Source organism: Protomyctophum bolini (assembly GCF_963924005.1).
Source record: "Protomyctophum bolini genome assembly, chromosome: 15".
NCBI classification, from domain to species: Eukaryota; Metazoa; Chordata; class Actinopteri; order Myctophiformes; family Myctophidae; genus Protomyctophum; species Protomyctophum bolini.
Genome location: NC_137876.1, coordinates 19,931,582 through 19,951,483, shown reverse-complemented (window position 1 = coordinate 19,951,483; position 19,902 = coordinate 19,931,582). Strand labels below are relative to the sequence as shown.

The following is a 19,902-nucleotide window of genomic DNA, read 5'->3' as shown; positions in this document are numbered from 1 at the left end:
ACCTACCCTGTATAGGGGACACGGGGAGAACATGTGAGGGTACCTACCCTATAGGGGACACGGGGAGAACATGTGAGGGTACCTATACCCTATAGGGGACACGGGGAGAACATGTGAGGGTGTACCTACCCTATAGGGGACACGGGGAGAACATGTGAGGGTACCTACCCTATAGGGGACACGGGGAGAACATGTGAGGGTGTACCTACCCTATAGGGGACACGGGGAGAACATGTGAGCGTATACCTACCCTATAGGGGACACGGGGAGAACATGTGAGGGTACCTACCCTATAGGGGACACGGGGAGAACATGTGAGGGTATACCTACCCTATAGGGGACACGGGGAGAACATGTGAGGGTACCTACCCTATAGGGGACACAGGGAGAACATGTGAGGGTACCTACCCTATAGTGGACACGGGGAGAACATGTGAGGGTACCTACCCTATAGGGGACACGGGGAGAACATGTGAGGGTACCTACCCTATAGGGGACACGGGGAGAACATGTGAGGGTACCTACCCTATAGGGGACACGGGGAGAACATGTGAGGGTACCTATACCCTATAGGGGACACAGGGAGAACATGTGAGGGTACCTACCCTATAGGGGACACAGGGAGAACATGTGAGGGTATACCTACCCTATAGGGGACACAGGGAGAACATGTGAGGGTACCTACCCTATAGGGGACACAGGGAGAACATGTGAGGGTACCTACCCTATAGGGGACACGGGGAGAACATGTGAGGGTACCTATACCCTATAGGGGACACAGGAAGAACATGTGAGGGTACCTACCCTATAGGGGACACGGGGAGAACATGTGAGGGTATACCTACCCTATAGGGGACACAGGGGAACATGTGAGGGTACCTACCCTATAGGGGACACGGGGAGAACATGTGAGGGTACCTACCCTATAGGGGACACGGGGAGAACATGTGAGGGTATACTATACCCTATAGGGGACACAGGGAGAACATGTGAGGGTACCTACCCTATATAGGGGACACGGGGAGAACATGTAAGGGTACCTACCCTAGGGGACACGGGGAGAACATGTGAGGGTACGTACCCTATAGTGGACACGGGGAGAACATGTGAGGGTACCTACCCTATAGTGGACACGGGGAGACCATGTGAGGGTACCTACCCTATAGGGCGGGATAAAATGCAGAAAAAGGCCCTTTCGCTCACAATTACAAGCTACATTTGAGTACTTTTTCCACCACTGTGAACAGCATCTCTCTCTCTCTCTCTCTCTCTCTCTCTCTCTCTCTCTCTCGCTCTCTCTCTGTCTCTCTCTCTCTCTCTCTCTCTCTCTCTCTCTCTCTCTCTCTCTCTCTCTCTCTCTCTGCAGCGAGTGCATCGGGGCGCGGAGCGGAGCCCTCCATCCACAGCTCAGCCCAATAATTACCTGCAGCACCATCAGTCTCAACAACACATGACCTCGCTCACCTGCTGCCTGCCAGTGCCTGCCTGCCTGCCGGGAATAACTAAGTTGCGTGTTTTTACTTTCATTTCAACCTTTACATTTTATTCTGGGGGGGGGGGAAACAAACCGATCAGGGGCTGCCGCCGCGGAGAGAGCCTCTCCTTTCCAGCTGTGCCCGAGATTACGAGTCAGAGGGAAAGCACAGAAATGCATTTAATGTAACCACGATTTGAAAGAGAATTGCGTTACGTGATTTGTCGACATCAAATTAAACAAAAAAAACAGCGCAATTTAGATCGTGCCTATAGGCTGGCATCGTGTGTCTTTGGGGCTGTTTGGACTTGGCATAGCCATTTTTATGAATTCATCACTCAGCTAGTCTGTGAATAGGGAGGTGGACAGTTCCTGCAGGCAAGCCAATCTGTATTGCTTTGCCGAACACACTCAAATACACAACCCAATTTTTTATTTCTGTTTCCGCAATCAGTGGGGTTAAATAGTGCTGGCATCCTGCTGTTTTTGGAGCCGTTTGGAGTTGCCATAGCCATTGTCATTAATATACCCACTCAATTATGCTCATGGTTATGCTCAATGACACATCGAGTGTTTGTTTGGTTACAGCGAGGGTCTCCCTGTCTGTCCACGTCTTTGGTTAACAGAACATGCATTGTTACAGCGAGGGTCTCCCTGGCGGTCCACGTCTTTGGTTAACAGAACATCCATTGTCAGACCATGATAACAATATGTTCTCCAATGAGGGAAGCACCACTCAGTTCACACAGGTGTGATTTTTTAACTTTTCACTTAGAAACCAACGTTTCCCCGCTACACTCTTGTACATCGGACACATACACGCTTTCTGTTCCGTCTTTCAGTCTCACCACGCCCCGACACATAGCCTGCAGGGTTCTCTGTGGACGTCGTCCTGGAATGGACCTCTCTTTGGAACCACAACACCCAGAATTCAATTAACCCATTCTGACCTGAGATCCGAGATACGAGGTTTCCACTGGACACACAATGGTCTGATGAACCCATTCTGACCTGAGATCAGATTCTAAAAATGTCAGTTGTTGTTCGATTTTTCAAAAATAGCAGACCTACAAGCTCGGCGCGCTATGAGCTTGTAGATCTGCTATTTTTCAATACCTAAAGCATAACATAGTGCTAACACCAAAATGCGTTCCCGTTCAGAATGGGTTAAATACAGTTGAATGTCAGACGGATGGATGGAGCCCACGGCAAGTTTATATATATATATATATATATATATATATATATATATATATATATATATATATATATATATATATATCTGAGCCGTCGTACATCAGCATGGTTCACCCCGGGATGTAATTTAGTACAAATCCACGACATTTATAATGTTCTGCTGCTCTACTTACACCTTGGTCTTTCTTTTTCCTTGTTTTTACTTGAGAGAGAGAGAGAGAGAGAGAGAGGGAGGTTAGGCCAATTATTTCCTCCCCACATACATGTTCTGTGTGTTGACACTGTCGTCGTGTGCTATACAGTATACTGGCTCACCTGCCAGTGAGGAGCCCCCACCGAGAGGAGGTAAAGAATTGGGCCAATCCTGTTCGTATATGTATACTGTATAGACCAAGCCCGACAAAGCCGGACGGTGATTCGACCAACCCAGCCTCCGCGTTCGATGGCGGGCAGGTACTTCATCACTGCATGCGACACCCCTAACCCTATATACACTGTTTGACTACAATAGCTATAAGGTAGCCTAGATGTTGCTCAGCCAACCAGCTATATGTAACCAAGGGATTATAGCTATAGAGTCACGGTGTGTTTCACTCTCGTTATACGCGGCTGCTTTTCAAACAAAACGTGTTTAACCCATTCTGACCTGAGATCAGATTCATACGAGGTTTCCACTGGACACACACTAGGTCTGATTAACCCATTCTGACCTGAGATCAAATTTAAAAAATGTCAGTCGTTCTTCGATTTAAAAAAAAATAGCAGACCTACAAGCTCGTAGCGCGCCACTCGGTGGCGCGCTATGAGCTTGTAGATCTGCTATTTTAAAGCATAACATGATGCTAACACCAAAATGGGTTCCCGGTCAGAATGGGTTAACCTGCATAAGTAGTGTGTTTAGATTAGATGACCACGATAATGTCGGGGAATTTATCACCATATAACGACGGTATTATGTGTTATACATCCCAACGTGGTACTTGTATGTGTAATGGTCGTGAGGTGTGCTGCATTTTTCGACCCGCGGTCGCGATCGTTGGATTTCACACAATGCCCACGCCAGACTCCCCGCCCCGGTCCTTCATTGCCGTCCCCCAGTTCCTGCTTACTGATGCATGATGTGTCCCTATTAGCGATGACATCAGGGAATACGACAGCTTTCTATACCTCTGGTCTGCTTTGAGGCAGAGACTCCAGAGAAGAAGGGAAGATATAATAGTAGTATTGCGTATTAGAGAGGCTCCAATAATCGGCCAGCGATCGGTGATCGGCCGATATTCACTCCGATCGGTAATCAGCATTTACCCTATCTGTGATCGGCAATTTACCCTATCAGGAGAAACGGATCTTTTACACCATTTAAGTGTTATAAATGTCAATCAGATATATATATATATATATATATATATATATATATATATATATATATATATAACATAATTTAGCATTTTTGTGACAGGCCTATAAACATTCTCCCCTTCACACAGGAACAGTTTTGACGTCGGTTTTGACATATAATCATTTTGGAGATTTTGCAACATTTCACAAGATCAGTATCAGTGTCGGACTTTTATGTAACTTTTATGTATTTATGTAACTTAAAGGTGATATAGGCAAGTTTTCAGCCAAAAATCAACATATTTATCTATCTATATTTGTGGCCTTATTCCCTCTATCTTCCCCTATATTTTGATGCTGAGCTGCTGCCCTGTAGACATACACTCTCCCTTTGTCTCCCTCTATGTGTTTGTATCTGTTTATATCCACTGTTGTTTATGTCGCGGGACGGAAGCGTCGTGTTGGGAGGAGGGTCTGTGTGGGGGGTGACGCGGAGTCTTAGCCAATTGCAGCGCGAGGCTGTGACTGCATGTGTGTTCGACCCAGCAGTATTATAATGAAAACGCAATGCGATTTCATTGCAACTTGCAATGAAATCGCATTGGTGAAACTAAGATATGGGGATAATATTATACTTGCAATTTGCAAGTATAATATTATCCCCATATCTTAGTTTCACCATTGTTCATGTGAAATAGTATGTTTATGATGTAATATGTAAGCCTGTTGAAATTATGAGAATCGCTATGTATAGCGCATGGTTTGGTGGTCCGGCCGGCTTGAAGCTTGCATTCAACCCGTGCTCGCCAACGGTGACAAGCCGTCGCTGATCATCATAGCGATGAATAACCGTGGACAAAGTAGTTCACATGAACGATGCTGTAGTGGCTGGGGCATTTGAGGGGCAATATGTTTTATATGCACGATTACAAATGAAAGATAATTGAATTGAGAGCCAGTGAGTCTGCTCCACTACTTCCTACTTCCTCATTTGCGGGACTCGTCGTGTCAGTCTTGTGATATTGTGATTACGCTACAGTTACCCTTAAAAAAACATGTCAACTCAATGTCATTGTTGTAACTATGATATCGATAGAAATTCATAATTTTTTAATGTCATATTTAGCCATACGAGCGCAATATCCATAGCGTCCCTCCCAGCAGCAACAACAACCCCATAGCCTGAAGTGACCTGGCTCAGCCAATAGAATGACGGGGGGAGGGGGGTGGAGCTAGATTTTAATTTGTTTGGAAACACTCGATCAATTCTGTGTACAAACACTGAAAACTTGCCTATATCACCTTTAAATAGTACTTTATGTAGACACATAGCACTCTATACACTTATAGTTTCATTAGATATAGATATTCCACTGTTTTAAGCTCATATACTGTATACGTATGATTCACGATGACTTTTTTTATGTATTTGATGTATATTACCATGTTTTTTTTGTTCTTGCTTACGGTACATCGCTCTGGATTAAGAGGGTCTGCTAAATGCCTAAATGGTATACTGCGTGAGAGCAGCATGGTGGTAACTATGGAGGCTGATTTGATGAAATATGACAGTTATACATCATAATGCCTGTACAGTCTGCAGGAAAACCTAGAGGAGAGGAGAGGAGAGGGGGGGGGAGGGGGTACTAACAGAAGCCACAGGGCTGTATTTTGCGTGTCTTAAGTACCAGGTCTTATTACCTAACTTGAGTAAACTAAAGACCTGGAGGCGTGATCAATGCTCTTTGGCCACTCAGAATAGCCAAATGGCATTGATCACGCCTCCAGGTCTTTAGTTTACTCAAGTTAGGTAAAAAAGACCTGGTACTTAAGACACGCAAAATACAGCCCTGTACAGTCTCTAGACCACTGCATGGTTCTCAAACATTTTCATGCCGAGGAGAACCCCCAAATGCTAAAGGACCCCCTGGAACCACCTGAAAGACCACCTGGGAGGCCCCTATACCCCCCCGAACCCCACTTTGACAACCCCTATACCGACTATCCGTAGAGAAGAAATAATAGGTGAGCATGCAGGAATGGAGGGAGGACAGAACGATCAGACAGGCAGTCTGAGTCTATTAAAGCCATCACCTTCCCTCTAAATGCCCGTGATAGTCTGTTAAGTATATGCTATTACTGAGAGGTGTCGGGGAGAGCGTGCATATGATGGCTAGATGTATTTTAAAGCACTTTAATTCACTCTGATAGTCTCCACCGCCGGGAAGAAAATCTCCACAGTTCAACTTTTCTCTTCATAATGATTGAACGCCCTACTTCGGCACATGAAAGTACCAAGAAATTGCAGATCTACAAGCTCAAGACGAGGCACGATGTGCAGACGTGTTGAGCCGCTATAGTAGGTTACATAGTGGAAAGCGATTCTGTAACGTCACTGAGTACTAATAATAAAGAATAACAGTTTAAGTTCAAATTTTATTCTGGCCCCTATACACGAAAAGGCCTCGTTTTTCCTGACCCCTTATCCAGCATTTATACATTATGGATCATTATAGTGTGGACTTAAACTGTTTAAGTCTATAGTCTATAGTAGTCGATTGTCCTTGGTTCACTGGTTAGGCTTCAATGGCGAGGTACAGACAGACAGACGTACAGACAGACAGACGTACAGACAGACAGACACTGATACATGCTCTCTGCTGCCTGAGTCACGGAACCCGAGACTCTGCCCGGCCCGACTAATTACCGTGCATTTTGGAACCCTATACCCTATACGCGAAAACGTCGGGCCTGGTCGGGTATAGGGTCGGGTTCGGGCCGAACTGTGAGAGCTCTGCTCTGGTGTAGAAGTGGAAGGAGTATTGGAAATTTGGAAATACTAAAATAAAGGACAAATACCTCAATGTCTGGAGTATCTATAGGCTCATACGAGGTTTCCACCTGACAGCAACGATATAGGCTCTTAAATACACACCACTACTCGGAGAGAGTACGGAGGACAAAGAGACGAGGGGGGGAGGGGACGAGGGGGACGACGACGAGGGGGGGGGTTGTTATATCCACAGCTTCCAGGTTCATCAGCAGAGGCAGAGATTGGTCCTTTTCAGACTCCGAGAGTGTTCAGCGTTTAACCCATTTAGACCTGACTGACACTATAGATTATACACATGTCTTCTAAATTCTTTATTTTTCCGGGCGTTTTCAGAAAATCCTGTGTTTCTACAGTGGTTCTCAACATTTTTCATGTCAAGGACCCCCAGAATTATCTGTATTTGGCCGCCGACCCCCATCTGAAAATATGTTGTTCCAGGGATCCCCCCTCCCCCCCCCCCCAGAAGCAAAGATTTGAGTTAAAAACGTTTGCTCTGAAAGAATATTTTCACATTTCCAAGATTTTTCAAAAATAGACCTATACAAGCTGTAGATCTGCTATTTTTCAATAGCTAAAGTATATTAAACATAATGCTTAAACACCAAAAGGGGTTCCCGTCTGACATGGGTTAAGGCAGTCGCTATAGGAACGACAACGCCACGGGTCCTTTCAGAGAGTGTTCAGCGTTCAAGGCAGTCAGTCGCTCTAGGAACGACAACGCCAGGAACGCAGCACCCATTGTACAAGGAACGTTCCTTCGTGTGCGTCTTACCCACCTTATATAATTTGTGCGTCTTGAACCTTTGTATAATTCCGTATCCCCCTCCACACTTTTCACACAGGTATGATTACTTGCGCAAGCAGAGGGCGTGCATACTTATAGTTTAGACTAGTCATTGGTTAGACATGGGTTAAGGTTAGGTTTAGGTGTGCTGCCCCGTGGGAGGTTAGGGTTAGGGTGAGGTAATGACTGGTCTAACCAATAGACCTTTGGTGTGTCGGAAAAGCGTACAACTAGGGTATGTTTAGTGTATGCATACATACATGTTCTGTCTGTCTGTCTGTCTGTCTGTCTGTCTGTTCCGAGAATGGTGGTCCTTCATCGGCTGTTGATGGTGACGTAACTATTCATTTCAAGGTTGGTATAAGGTTAATCTGAGTTCCCAGAAGTTTTATTTTTTCGCCACTAGGCGGGCGAGAAAGACTCCTGGGAAAAAAGGAACGTATGTATCCCTGTGAGGGAAGTACGTTGCGCTCAGAATTTGAGCGGACACTCCCCCTTTCCGGTCTGAAGCACTGTGCATACCATGAAAATAGTCCGAAGGGAATCCAATTCCAAATTGAATTGTAGTAGGCCACCACCGCTCAAGGAGCAATTGTTTCCCTTCCGTCTTATTTAGATGTATAGCGCCCACTCCATGTGGAACCCGCCCCTGTCTTTTGATTCGCATTTCATTTGAAACGCAACGCACTGGGCCACGCCCCTGCTGCACAGGATCTGAGGCCAATATTCCCTAGACTAGTATAAGGTCAATAACGGGTCTAAAGGATTTTAGAACAGCTGCTGAAATGGACATTAGTTATAGTAGCAGTATACTTGTGCGCTCTGCGTGCACACAAGGCGCAGGTTGGCAGCTTGACAAAGTGCATTTCTAGTTGTGTTCGTGTTTTGATTAGGTGTGCAGCGACGCTCGCCTGGAGCACGGGTACTAGATGGCCATTTCAACCAATCAGATTGATTCCGCGAAGAGGGCATTATACTCCGACAGGCCTGTTGCAGAAAACAGACGGATGGAGATGAGAAAAAAACATATTCTTCCCCAGCCCTTTGTTCTTTGGCTATCTCACTTCTCTAATTTGGAGATAAGTGGTTTCTGCCCCCGACGACAGCGATAGCCGTTTTTTTTTTGGACTCACAAGGTTTCCACCTGACTTTGAGGATATTGCCGTCGTGGCCCTGAAGCCATGGAACTGCTTATATACACCTCATAAAGTCACGACAATGGCTGAGTCACCACCGCATCCTTTAAAGTCAACTGTGAACTTTAAAACTCTCTCTCTCTCTCTCTCTCTCTCTCTCTCTGTGTGTGTGTGTGTGTGTGGTTTTTATTTCACATTATCGTACTGATATTTTGCAGGGATTTGCAGCTCAAAGGGCTTCGGAACACACAGAGAAAAACCCAGGAGGTCCACTGAACGACCGTTCAATGTTCAGGTTGTGTGGGTGTAATTGTATCTTAGGTTAATAATACTAATTATTATTATTGTATTATATTGAGTATACAGTTTACATATTGACTTGTCGATGACCCCGTGGTCCATAAAACTCCACCCACTGACTTCACCATGCGGCGGCGAAGGCATCTCATTGGCTGAGCATCAGCTGCGATTGGCTAGAATTGAGATACTGCAGCTTTACAACCAGGAAGTGTGCATGCCGACCAAGCACTTATCTTTGCTTTATACTGCTTGTTGTGACTCATGGCCCTCGTGACTATCCCTCTCTCTCTCTGCGTGTGTGTGTGTGTGTGTGTGTGTGTGTGTGTGTGTGATATGGGGACAAAAGGAACCATCACTTCCACAGTAAAATGTTGACGGCAGAGTTCTCACGGAGAGTCTGCAGGGAGTCATGGACAGTTCACTGTGGTTTTGGAACAGCCTGTGATCAGTAAACTACTGCCTTCACTGGTAGTTTAACTGCTATACTCTCACTGTAGACAACAGTTACAGGTAGTAACCAATCGATTATTATGTATAGTTCTGTTGATCACTTTATCAATTCATTGAATAATGGTGATATGTTTTTTTTCTATAATAATCAAATGCTGTACATTGATTAGTCTGATTATAACTTTGCTGCACAAGATCTGATGCATGAATTGATGAATTGAATACACATGAGGACACAACGGAAACAAGCCCTCAGGGCTTTTACTTGACATTATCTTATAACTGTAACTTTTGTATACTGTTTGCAAACTGTTAATAAAGTATTCAATCAATCCAACCAATCAGTGTTGCAGGAGAAGTGAAAGATCTACAAGATAACTACGCGGTTGTGAACTTCTGCTATTTTGTATATAAAAATCACACCCGTGTGAAGTGAGGGGCGCTCTTATCATCGTGAAGAAATGAAAAAATCTGCACACCAATTGATGCTCCCAAAATATCTTTACTGCTCTTATCATCGTACATCATCATGACGTAAAATAGACGCTATGGGACCCTAATAATTATGACATTATGATGTAAATGGAGGCCAAAAATGGACACTAAGCCGATTTGCACAGACACTATGACAATTCTCCATTCATTGCCAATGGGAATGTAATGCTAGGAGGGGCTAGCGCCCCTCAAAAAACAAAAACGAAAAAAAAGAAGCTATACATTTCATTACATGTTTCAGTATTTTTTGTTTAAATTGATCATTGAGTATGTTTTTGATTAATCAATAGAGTCGATTAGTTTGATTAACTTGCCTACAACTTGTCACCATGAAGTGCTGTGCATGTTGTCTGATTCCAGGTGACGTTCTATTATCTTTTTGTTCCAACTATAGCTTTGATTCCAGTGTTCAGGGGTACCGGCGTGGGATTCCCGGTGTCCAGAGGTACAGGGTGGAGCGTTGCCATGGAGACACGCCTGCAGCGCCTGAGGAGCATTTTCACCGTGGAGCCAATCATCTTCCTGTACATGACTGCAACCTTCCTGGTAACGCCGTGCTACCAACAACTCATCATCACCAAGGTAACCAACAACCAGCCGCCTGATTGGTTGGCATGTGTGCTACTGGTATGAAGGGGATGTGGATTGATGTCAACTTGATGTCAACTTAGGATAGGAATATTTTATTATAGCATGGCAGGCAGGCAGGCATGCAGGAAAGGAAAGGTACTATGTTTACCCAGGGTAACTGGACTAAGCTCAAGAACTTGTTTACAGCCAGGCCCTGCTCATAGAACATTTCATGGTAGGGGTTCAATGCCTTGTCCAAGGGCACTTCAGCTGTGGTAATTTTAACGTGCCGGTCCGGGGATACGAACTAGCGACCTTCCGATATCAAGACCGCTCCGCAAACCGTTCGGCCACCACTGCCTCTCAGCTGCCTCTCAGCTGCCTCTCAGGCAGGCAGGCAGGCAACAGATTCCAAGAATCAGGCGCACCGATACTGAAAGCAGCCTTTCCCGGTTCAGAGTTGGCAAAAAGGAGCCAGGAAGCTAGTTAAAAAAGATAGAAGGACTGCACTCGTTAAAAGCAGCTGACCTGTACTTCCACTTTTATGGTAGTTGTTTATCCCTCTCTGCAAACACCTGCTGCTGCTGGAGTCGTAACACCTCTGTCATGTAACAATCCTCTGGTCAGGACACTGTAACAAAATAAGTTTAAAATGTAATTTAGACAGAATGTATAGTGTCATTGTTTGCCTACAGTTTCAATGTACATATCACTATGACTTAGAGGACCACTTCATCACTTTTCAACCTATCTTCATATAATTATTGGTCCTCACTAATGATCATGATAAAATGGCACGATTCTTTTTCTACTCGGTCTGTGTCTCATGGGAGGGCCCTGAAATGTTGCAATGCGATACTGGAAGCCATTGTTCTCACGATAATAAATATCTAAATATTATTTGTATCTTGTTTAAAAAAACTCATGCCCAATGATGCTGTCACTGGCTGTTTCTGAACTGCCCTATATGAGACTAAGTAGAAAGAAATTGTGCTATTTTAACATACGTTGCATTGTTGGAGTTCTTGAAGCCTCGGACGGAAATGACCAGACTACTAATTATCACAGTATTGATTTAGTAATTTCCCTACAGCCCTGTTATTATATCAGCCTAATTAAATCATCAAGGCCTTTTGGCCTCGACTTCGACCGGTGCAAAGAAAACTAAACATGGTTATTGTCAGTCAGTGGACTGTGTGTGTGTGTGTGTGTGTGTGTGTGTGTGTGTGTGTGTGTGTGTGTGTGTGTGTGTGTGTGTGTGTGTGTGTGTGTGTGTGTGTGTGTGTGTGTGTGTGTGTGTGTGTGTGTGTGTGTGTGTGTGTGTGTGTGTGTGTGTGTGTGTGTGTGTGTGTGCGTGCGCGTGCGCGCGCGCGCGCGTGCATGCACGCACAGAAGCACATACAGAAACATAATCACCAGACAGGCCAGGCGACGTGTTTACTTCAGCGAAACTAATACGTTTACTTTGGACAAACAAAGTCATGGTCATTAGCTACAGTATAGTATTAGGCCTGCTGTGTGCATTGTTTATACTGTGTGTGTGTGTGTGTGTGTGTGCGTGCATGTGCGTGCGTGTGTGTGTGTGCACATAGATTGACACCTAATGTAATGGTATTTATGCAAAGTGAGGCGGTGCAGTTGGCATCTATTCTGGGATATTGTTATTAGTACACAAAACACACAGCCAGGCACACTAGTTAGGCGTGCGTGTGCGTGTGCGTGTGCGTGTGCGCGTGCGCGTCATTAAGACCAGAGTTCTACAAAAACCCTATGTTCCTATATCCGTGGTGCTCAATGTCAAAGACCACCGCAAATCATATGCATTTGCCCGCGGACCACCACCTATATAATATTTTGCTAATATGCTATAACGCCGTCCCTCACCTCATATCACCTCAATCTGAGCCTCAATTTCCAAGAAATACACACTTGTATTCTGTGTGGACGAGGTTTTGGGGATTTCAATGACGTCACACTGCGAAAGCAAGCGGCGGGAAGCTAAAATACGGTAAATATAACTGTATACGTACTTGATTAATAAATAGAAATCAAAGAATGACGAGATTGTCGTCATCTGGCACAGGCGGGTTTAAGCGCTATAGGAGAAATTTCGACACTCATCATCAAGGGTCGGATATAGGCCCCTGCCCTATGGGCCACATGGCCATGCAAGGCATACTGTCACAAAGACATTTTCAAAACAGCAATGGCTACACAGTGCTCACAATATAACGCCGCAAAGACATATATCTCTTACAACACATGAATCAGTTTCTGTTTAGTTTATTTTCGGCATTTCTTGGGGACAAAACAATTATGCATTTCATTCTGTGCAATGTACAACGGTGTCATTTAGAACAAGAACGCAGCCCATTTGCGCCGTGCATGCATGGCACAATCTCAAAAGTGCATGGTATAGTGTTCTTCGGGGTGCACTCGCAGATCCGACACACGGAAGCGCGGGGACATGCGATGCGATAATGCGATGGTCCGACAAGCGCTGCTCCCGTGCTTGCGGTTATCGGTTTGGTTAGGGATTGAGGTTTCGGATCAATAGAATGTGGGAACTAAAGCCTGTACCCGTGTTCTTCAAGTGCCAGTGGACTTGACTATACCTGGTCAAGTCCACTGGCATAATACAGTGTCCAAGATTCTGAGAAAAGGGGACGGGGGCGCGACAACGCAAGCGTAAGAAAAAAGCTAAACCGAATCCAGGTCTGTTGAGTCGTCGCGGGCATGTGCACGTAACGAGCATGTGCGCAGCAAATTCACGGGACGATGCTCACGTGAATACGCTTGCGTTGTTGTCGCACCGCGACTTCTCAGGGCAAAAAATACTATAGGCGCGTTTTATCGCTCCCCGTTTGCGAGGCCCTTAATGCTTATCGAGCCCTGCCTCAAAACCCCACAGGGACTTGGAAATGATTAGGTATATAATTCTTTTTTTGCAGGGCAAGGTTGCCATTTTGGATAACGTTTGAATAATTATACTTTACTTTGCCCTAAGTGGGGATCTTATCATGCAATTTACAGACTGTGGCTGATGAACTGAGCGAACGGCAGAGCCGTCTGAAATGGTTTAGTATTTAGTTCATCCTGTCCCGCTGTGCTGTGAGATTTCAAAAGCGAGTGGAAAAGCTGGCCCAGTACAATGTGTTTTTATTCTCACTCACTAAGACATCATGAAGACAGGAATAATTTACTTAAATCACTTGACAATACAATGTAACAAATAAGGCTGGAACTAGACCAATTTGAACGCGGTTCTGAATCAATAATTAATTTTGCTGCCTGAGGGGGATGCAGAAAATAAATATGTCATAGAGAGCCAGTAACTTTACTGCTAGTCCTTCATCTCACGGTGAATCGGAAAACACTGCATGTTCAAACGGTAGACAATATATTTAGACAGTACTACATTAGACAGTAGACAGTACATTAAGTGTGTGTGTGTGTGTGTGTGTGTGTGTGTGTGTGTGTGTGTGTGTGTGTGTGTGTGTGTGTGCGCGCGCGTGCACGCGCACATGTGTGTGTGTCCTGACCATGACGTTAAACTGCTCCGTTGTAACGACCATCGTTAATGTAGTGGGTGCAGATTTAAGATGCATTTGCAACCTTCTGTGGACACACAGAGGTGTGCTTCAACACCATCGCAAGCTTGCATACAACAAGGCACTGCTTAAACCGATGGAGTATGCCGACTGCTGCTTGGTGGACCTTCCCTGCATGAGAAGCTACCGGGAAGAGAGGCGTTGGACCTGTGGCCTTCTAGCGGCGTGTCCGTCCGCTGTCGGAAAACAACAGTGGGTGGATTTTGGGCCCATGGGATCAGCCACGCTATACCGGGAAACGATATGACACCGGGCGGCGATGCAGGAGTGGACTGGGAAATGGCGTCCTCTGGTGGTCCAGCCCGGGACACACCCGCGGACTGGTTGTTGGTGGCCGGTGTAGGATGCATGCCTACACTAGCACTACCTGTGCCCATGGAATGCTGGGTGACATGACATTCTCGTCGTATCGCGACATATTCCTTGATTTTGTGGATGAACTATTTATGTCCTTGTGTGTGTGTGTGTGTGTGTGTGTGTGTGTGTGTGCGTGTGCGCGTGTGCGTGCGTGCATGCATATTTACTTTCTCTCTATTTATTAGACCAACGGTTCTCTCAACGGGGTCCGGCTAAATCATTGATAGGAACTAAATGGACCCTTAACAATTACGTAATTACATAATTTTGTGCTATTTGTTGTTGACGGAATTATATAAGGGACTTAAGTGGTTCAAGGATGCACATTTCTTGGACACAGGAATGCTTTGTATACTTTGTTTGTGTGTGTTGGCATTCCTGACTTGAATAACGCTGCTTTGAAATGGTCAATCTCTGCATGCAGTCTCAAACTCAAAGATGCTGGAGTGCCTGGAGTCCCTGGAACAACATTATTTTCAGATGGGGGTCGGCGGCCAAATTCATATAATGTTTGGGGTGCTTGACATGAAATATTGAGCACCACTGGTTTTCCCAGAATAAAATACATTTGAAAAATATATATATTTTTTTTAATTTTGACGTCAGGCCTAAATGACTTAACCACAGTTCTCATTTGATATTAATTTGACTACCGTATATAAGGATGTTTATCTGAGCAAGATAATGCAGTGCAGTCGATCTGCTTGCCAAGAATTTGATAAGAACCTATAATTTTATAACCGAAAGCTCATGATGTAGTAACTCTATCAAGCCTTTGTGTATTTTTTGCCTGAACTTGTAACCTATATGAATGGTGCCGTGAACTCTGAGATTGTACGCAGCATATATAGATTTGAGGCCTGAACTCTGCTGCTCTGGACGATAGCGTCTTACATGATCATTATATGTGACACAGGCCAGCACTTTGGTCCTCAACTCGATTTTTACAGATTACAGATTATTACAGATTATTAAAGTACAGAATGTAAGCTTTCATATGATGTATCATTCAATGAAATTGGACAATAATTGAAGGAGATATGACCATCTAAAACTTGTTGAAACACATAAGAGATACAGATGCAAAGTGGAGAAATTTCCCTTCAAAGATTCTTCAGATTTTAGCACCTCTGGAATGGGTGTGACAATAGATGCTTGTCCACACCCCTAATGTCTTGCATAATCACTCCCCCACCCACTAACCACTCCCCCACTAGGTTACCTGTCAATGACAGTTGAGTGGACACACTGTTTTACTTGAGTTAAAGTAAAGAAATGTAGGACTAAGTTGTTTAGTGTATGTTTTGTAATAATACAATCTAAAAAGTAACTAGTAGGCTAACTGAGTTTTCAATGCATCTAGGCTATGTAGTTTTAGACCAATGCTTTTACATTGTGTTGTAAATAGCTGCAGTAGGCTACACCATTTTATATACTTTAAGCAATCAAAGTCAGACAATTGACCCAGTATTTTAGATAAATAAAACCGACGCATCAGGCTATGATGCGTTGTGCGCTTGTAGATTTGCTATTTTTAATAAACATCCGTTCACATGCCTGGTTTCTATTTAGTGTGCAAGGCTTACATCCGGTCTAAAGCCCACCCACTGTATGCGCTGATTTCCATACACAATCCGTATCCTCCCCTCACCGGATGTTGAATTAACAGTACTAACGGCCATATTTTGACGTTATGATTTAAAGAAAAGACGAGTGGTTTTGGCTCTTTGCGTGTGGAGGAGAAAAAAAAGAAGCAACGCGCAACACTCTTCCATGGCTATGAAGCAATACTAACGGGCAACGTTTCATTAGTTTTATACATTTTAGGAGTGAAAACATGTGTTTAGTAACACACGACACACAGACAGCTAGCTAACTAGGCTAGCTAGCTGTTAGCCTGTTGTTGTGTGATGGTGGAAGTCTATTCTCCAGGCTGGGAAGCGTATTTGAGTAGCTACGTGGTTTTGTTTATTTTCCTGTAAAGTATAACCCAAAAGCTCCTCCATACTATAGCCATGTTTACAAACACAGAAGCACGCTAATGGGCGGTGACCAGAGCGTGAAACCTCAGGACAAAGAGATCCCAGGACCAATCGAAAACAACATGCAAATCTCAGAACTGCGCTTCCCTGGCCCCAAAACATTGTTAAAATACAAGCCTACTTTGACATATAAATGTATACGTTTAATTTGCCCAAATTAACAATCTGTTGGAATAAAAACCTTCTTCAACATTCAAACTCTGTTAATATGAAAAAAAAAGAAAATCACATAAAAAATAAAAAAACGATTTTATTTCGACCATTTCGACCATTTCATTCTGGCGAGTTGAGGACCAAAGTGCTGGCCTGTGTCACATATGGTTTCATTCTGGTGTGTGGAAACCTCATATGTCCAACAAAACAAAAGATCTGCTATACTTTCCTGCTAGTCCATTCAGGGACTGGTGACACTATCGTATATAAGGCAGGGTTTTCTCGGTTGAAAAAGATCTATACATTTCGGAATTGATCATCCTCGATCCTGTCCGAAATGTACAGTATAGAGCTGAAGTGGTTAAGGTCAGTAAATGGTGCATTTATATAGCGACGCTTTACATCGATTGTGCATTATACATTCAACCCGTTCACACACACATTCACACACCGAGGCCGGAGAAAACCATGCAAGGCACCAACCTGCACATCGGGAGCAATTAGGGGTTCAGAGTCTTGCTCAAGGACACTTCGACACTGACTCTGGGGGGAGCCCGGGTTCGAACTGGGAACCTTGCGGTTCTCAGTCTACCCCATGAGCCACTGTCGCAGTAATATAGGGTTAGTAGTCGGACAATGCGACCAACCAGGCCACTGGACAATGGCTGCATGACAACAAACGTCAAAATGTACTCTAGGAAGTGTCCATATTAATATACTGGCTCCATTGCATGGTCTTGATAAGGGCTGATGATGACCGCTATTAAACCATCTGATAACATCTGGAACCGCTCTATCTTATCTGTAGGAGTGTTCCCGGCTGTATTCTGATCTTCCTCTGTGTCCTCTGTCTTTCAGACCAGACAGTGGCCTTGTGGTCAGAGTGGCCGCCCTGAAACTGGGAGGTCGGGGTTCGATCCCCAGCCGGGTCATACCAAAGACTGTAAAAATACATGGGACCCAGTGCCTCCCTGTTTGGCCGCTCGGCATCAATGCGTTAGATTGGGTGGGGGGAGGGGGGGGTCAAAACCACTAATCAAAATGATTCCCAAGCGCGGCACGGCTCACCGCTCCAAGAGATTAGTCAAATGCGGAGAACAAATTTCACTGCATGCGGTAACGTGTGTGATAAATCGTACGACTTGCTCGTGTGTCTCTGTCTCTAGGAGTGTAGCCTGGGGTCCACCTATGCTTTCATAGGCAGCTCCCGGCAGGATCCGCCGGGAGAATCTAGACGCAGCTGCGTGACATGAGACTAATTAATTAAAGCAACAGAGAGAGAGAGAGAGAGGAGTGTGTGTGTGTGTGTGTGTGTGTGCGTGCGTGTACGTGTGTGCGTCAATTTAACAAAGTTGCAGACGATCAGAATTCAGCAGAGAGTGATCGACGTTTGCACTACTCTATGACGTATTGAAGTGAACTCGTTCCCAGACTTTTGTTTTCTCCCTGGAAATAAGAACGTCTGGGTTTCCGAGGACCTCCCTGACACACGTCCCACTGGGAGGAGACCCCGGGGCAGACCAAGGCGCAGTTGGAGGAAATACATCGACTCACTGGCCTTGGAACGTCTCGGAATCCCCCAGGAGGAAGTCACTAATGTTGCTCTGGAGAGGGAAGTCTGGAGCACTCTGGTGGAGCTGTTGCCCCCGCGACCCGACCACGGATAAGCGGTTGAAGATGGATGGATGGATGGGTTTCCGAGGCTACTAGGAGTGATCCCGGCTGTATTCAGATCCTCCTCTGTGTCTCTAAGGAGTGTGTCCGGCTGTATTCAGATCCTCCTCTGTGACTCTAAGGAGTGTGTCCGGCTGTATTCAGATCCTCCTCTGTGACTCTAAGGAGTGTGTGTCCGGCTGTATTCAGATCTTCCTCTGTGTCTCTAAGGAGTGTGTGTCCGGCTGTATTCAGATCTTACCTCTGTGTCTCTAGGAGTGCGCCCGGCTGTACGGAGGCTCCAGCGAGGTGTGCTCAGACCTCCTCCGACATCCAGAGGAGCACGAGGAGGTGCAGGCTGCCTCCTCCATGGTGGTTCTCCTCTACACCGCCGTGCTGTCGCTCGTCTCCGTTCCTCCTGCCTTGCTGCTGGGCTCCTGGTCCGACCGGCAGGATGACGACCGGCACACGGGTATACGTATAACCTCGTCTATATGTATACGGCCATTCTACCCCATTTCCAGACCCGCAGGTAACGCGGCCAGGGTGCCGGCCCACATCCGAGAAACGGTCGAGAAATGACAGTTACCGTGTGGGGGTCACTGTACTGTACTGTACTGTAACTGTACACCTGTCACACCCGAAATACTGTTCTGTCTCAGCTACTATATGGGCAGTCTGTCTATCTGGAGGAGACGTTGTTTCATTTATCCCTAGGTGGCTTAAAAAAACCCAAAACAAACATCCTGTCTAGTAGTGTCAAGTAATAGTATGTCAACAATGTGCTATATATATATATATTTTTTTTTTTTTCTTCTTCTTTTCCCTCTGTGTGTTAAGCATGTGCAGCAGCTATATCTGGTTGGACCATATAATGTATAACCTATAATTCGGATCAGTGTTTGGGTCTATTGTATTACGCCTCTTGTGCAGATCCAAATAAAATAAGTGTGTGGCTGCGCAACATTTACACTTGGTTGTGAAAACCGCTATTTCCGTGCTCAGACCCAGCCAGCCAGCCACACACACACACACACACACACACACACACACACACACACACACACACACACACACACAAAGCTACTTAATGAAGTTGTTGCACCACTTAAAAAGGGGGAACCTTCACGGGCAAAGACAAATAATCAACTTCAAAATCTCAAAAGCGTTAAGGTCATTATGGTGTATTGTGTCATGTGACAGGTCGGCGGCGGGTGGTCCTACTCCTGCCCGCAGTTCTCTCCCTGGCCAGTGGGGGCTGGATGATCGCAATGACCCTGTTCCAGCAGATGGGGGTGCTGTGGACTCTGGTGTCTGCTGGGCTGGTGGGACTGTCTGGAGGCACCGCCTGTTTGTTCCTGAGGTATAGCGCACACACGCACACACACACACACACACACACACACACCAGCATTTTAGGACGCCAGTTTTATGAATGCCATTATCGCAATTATTTTCCATTATTTTACACCTAGCCTCTAAATGCCTAATCCGTAAACTAACCCCAAC

The 19,902-nt window shown here is 45.2% G+C and overlaps 1 protein-coding gene across 1 annotated transcript in view; it reads left to right on the top strand.

Annotated features, from left to right (window-relative positions):
• The first annotated feature begins 3,110 nt into the window (after positions 1 to 3,110).
• LOC308329479 (proton-coupled folate transporter) overlaps positions 3,111 to 19,902 on the top strand; it is a 96,562-nt gene continuing 79,770 nt past the window's right edge. Inside the window, exons 1-4 of the mRNA XM_080783800.1 lie at positions 3,111 to 3,124; positions 10,402 to 10,589; positions 18,670 to 18,865; positions 19,597 to 19,756. Coding sequence (XP_080639926.1) covers positions 10,473 to 10,589; positions 18,670 to 18,865; positions 19,597 to 19,756 — 473 coding nt within the window. The 5' untranslated portion in view covers positions 3,111 to 3,124; positions 10,402 to 10,472. The remainder of the gene's footprint in view (positions 3,125 to 10,401; positions 10,590 to 18,669; positions 18,866 to 19,596; positions 19,757 to 19,902) is intronic.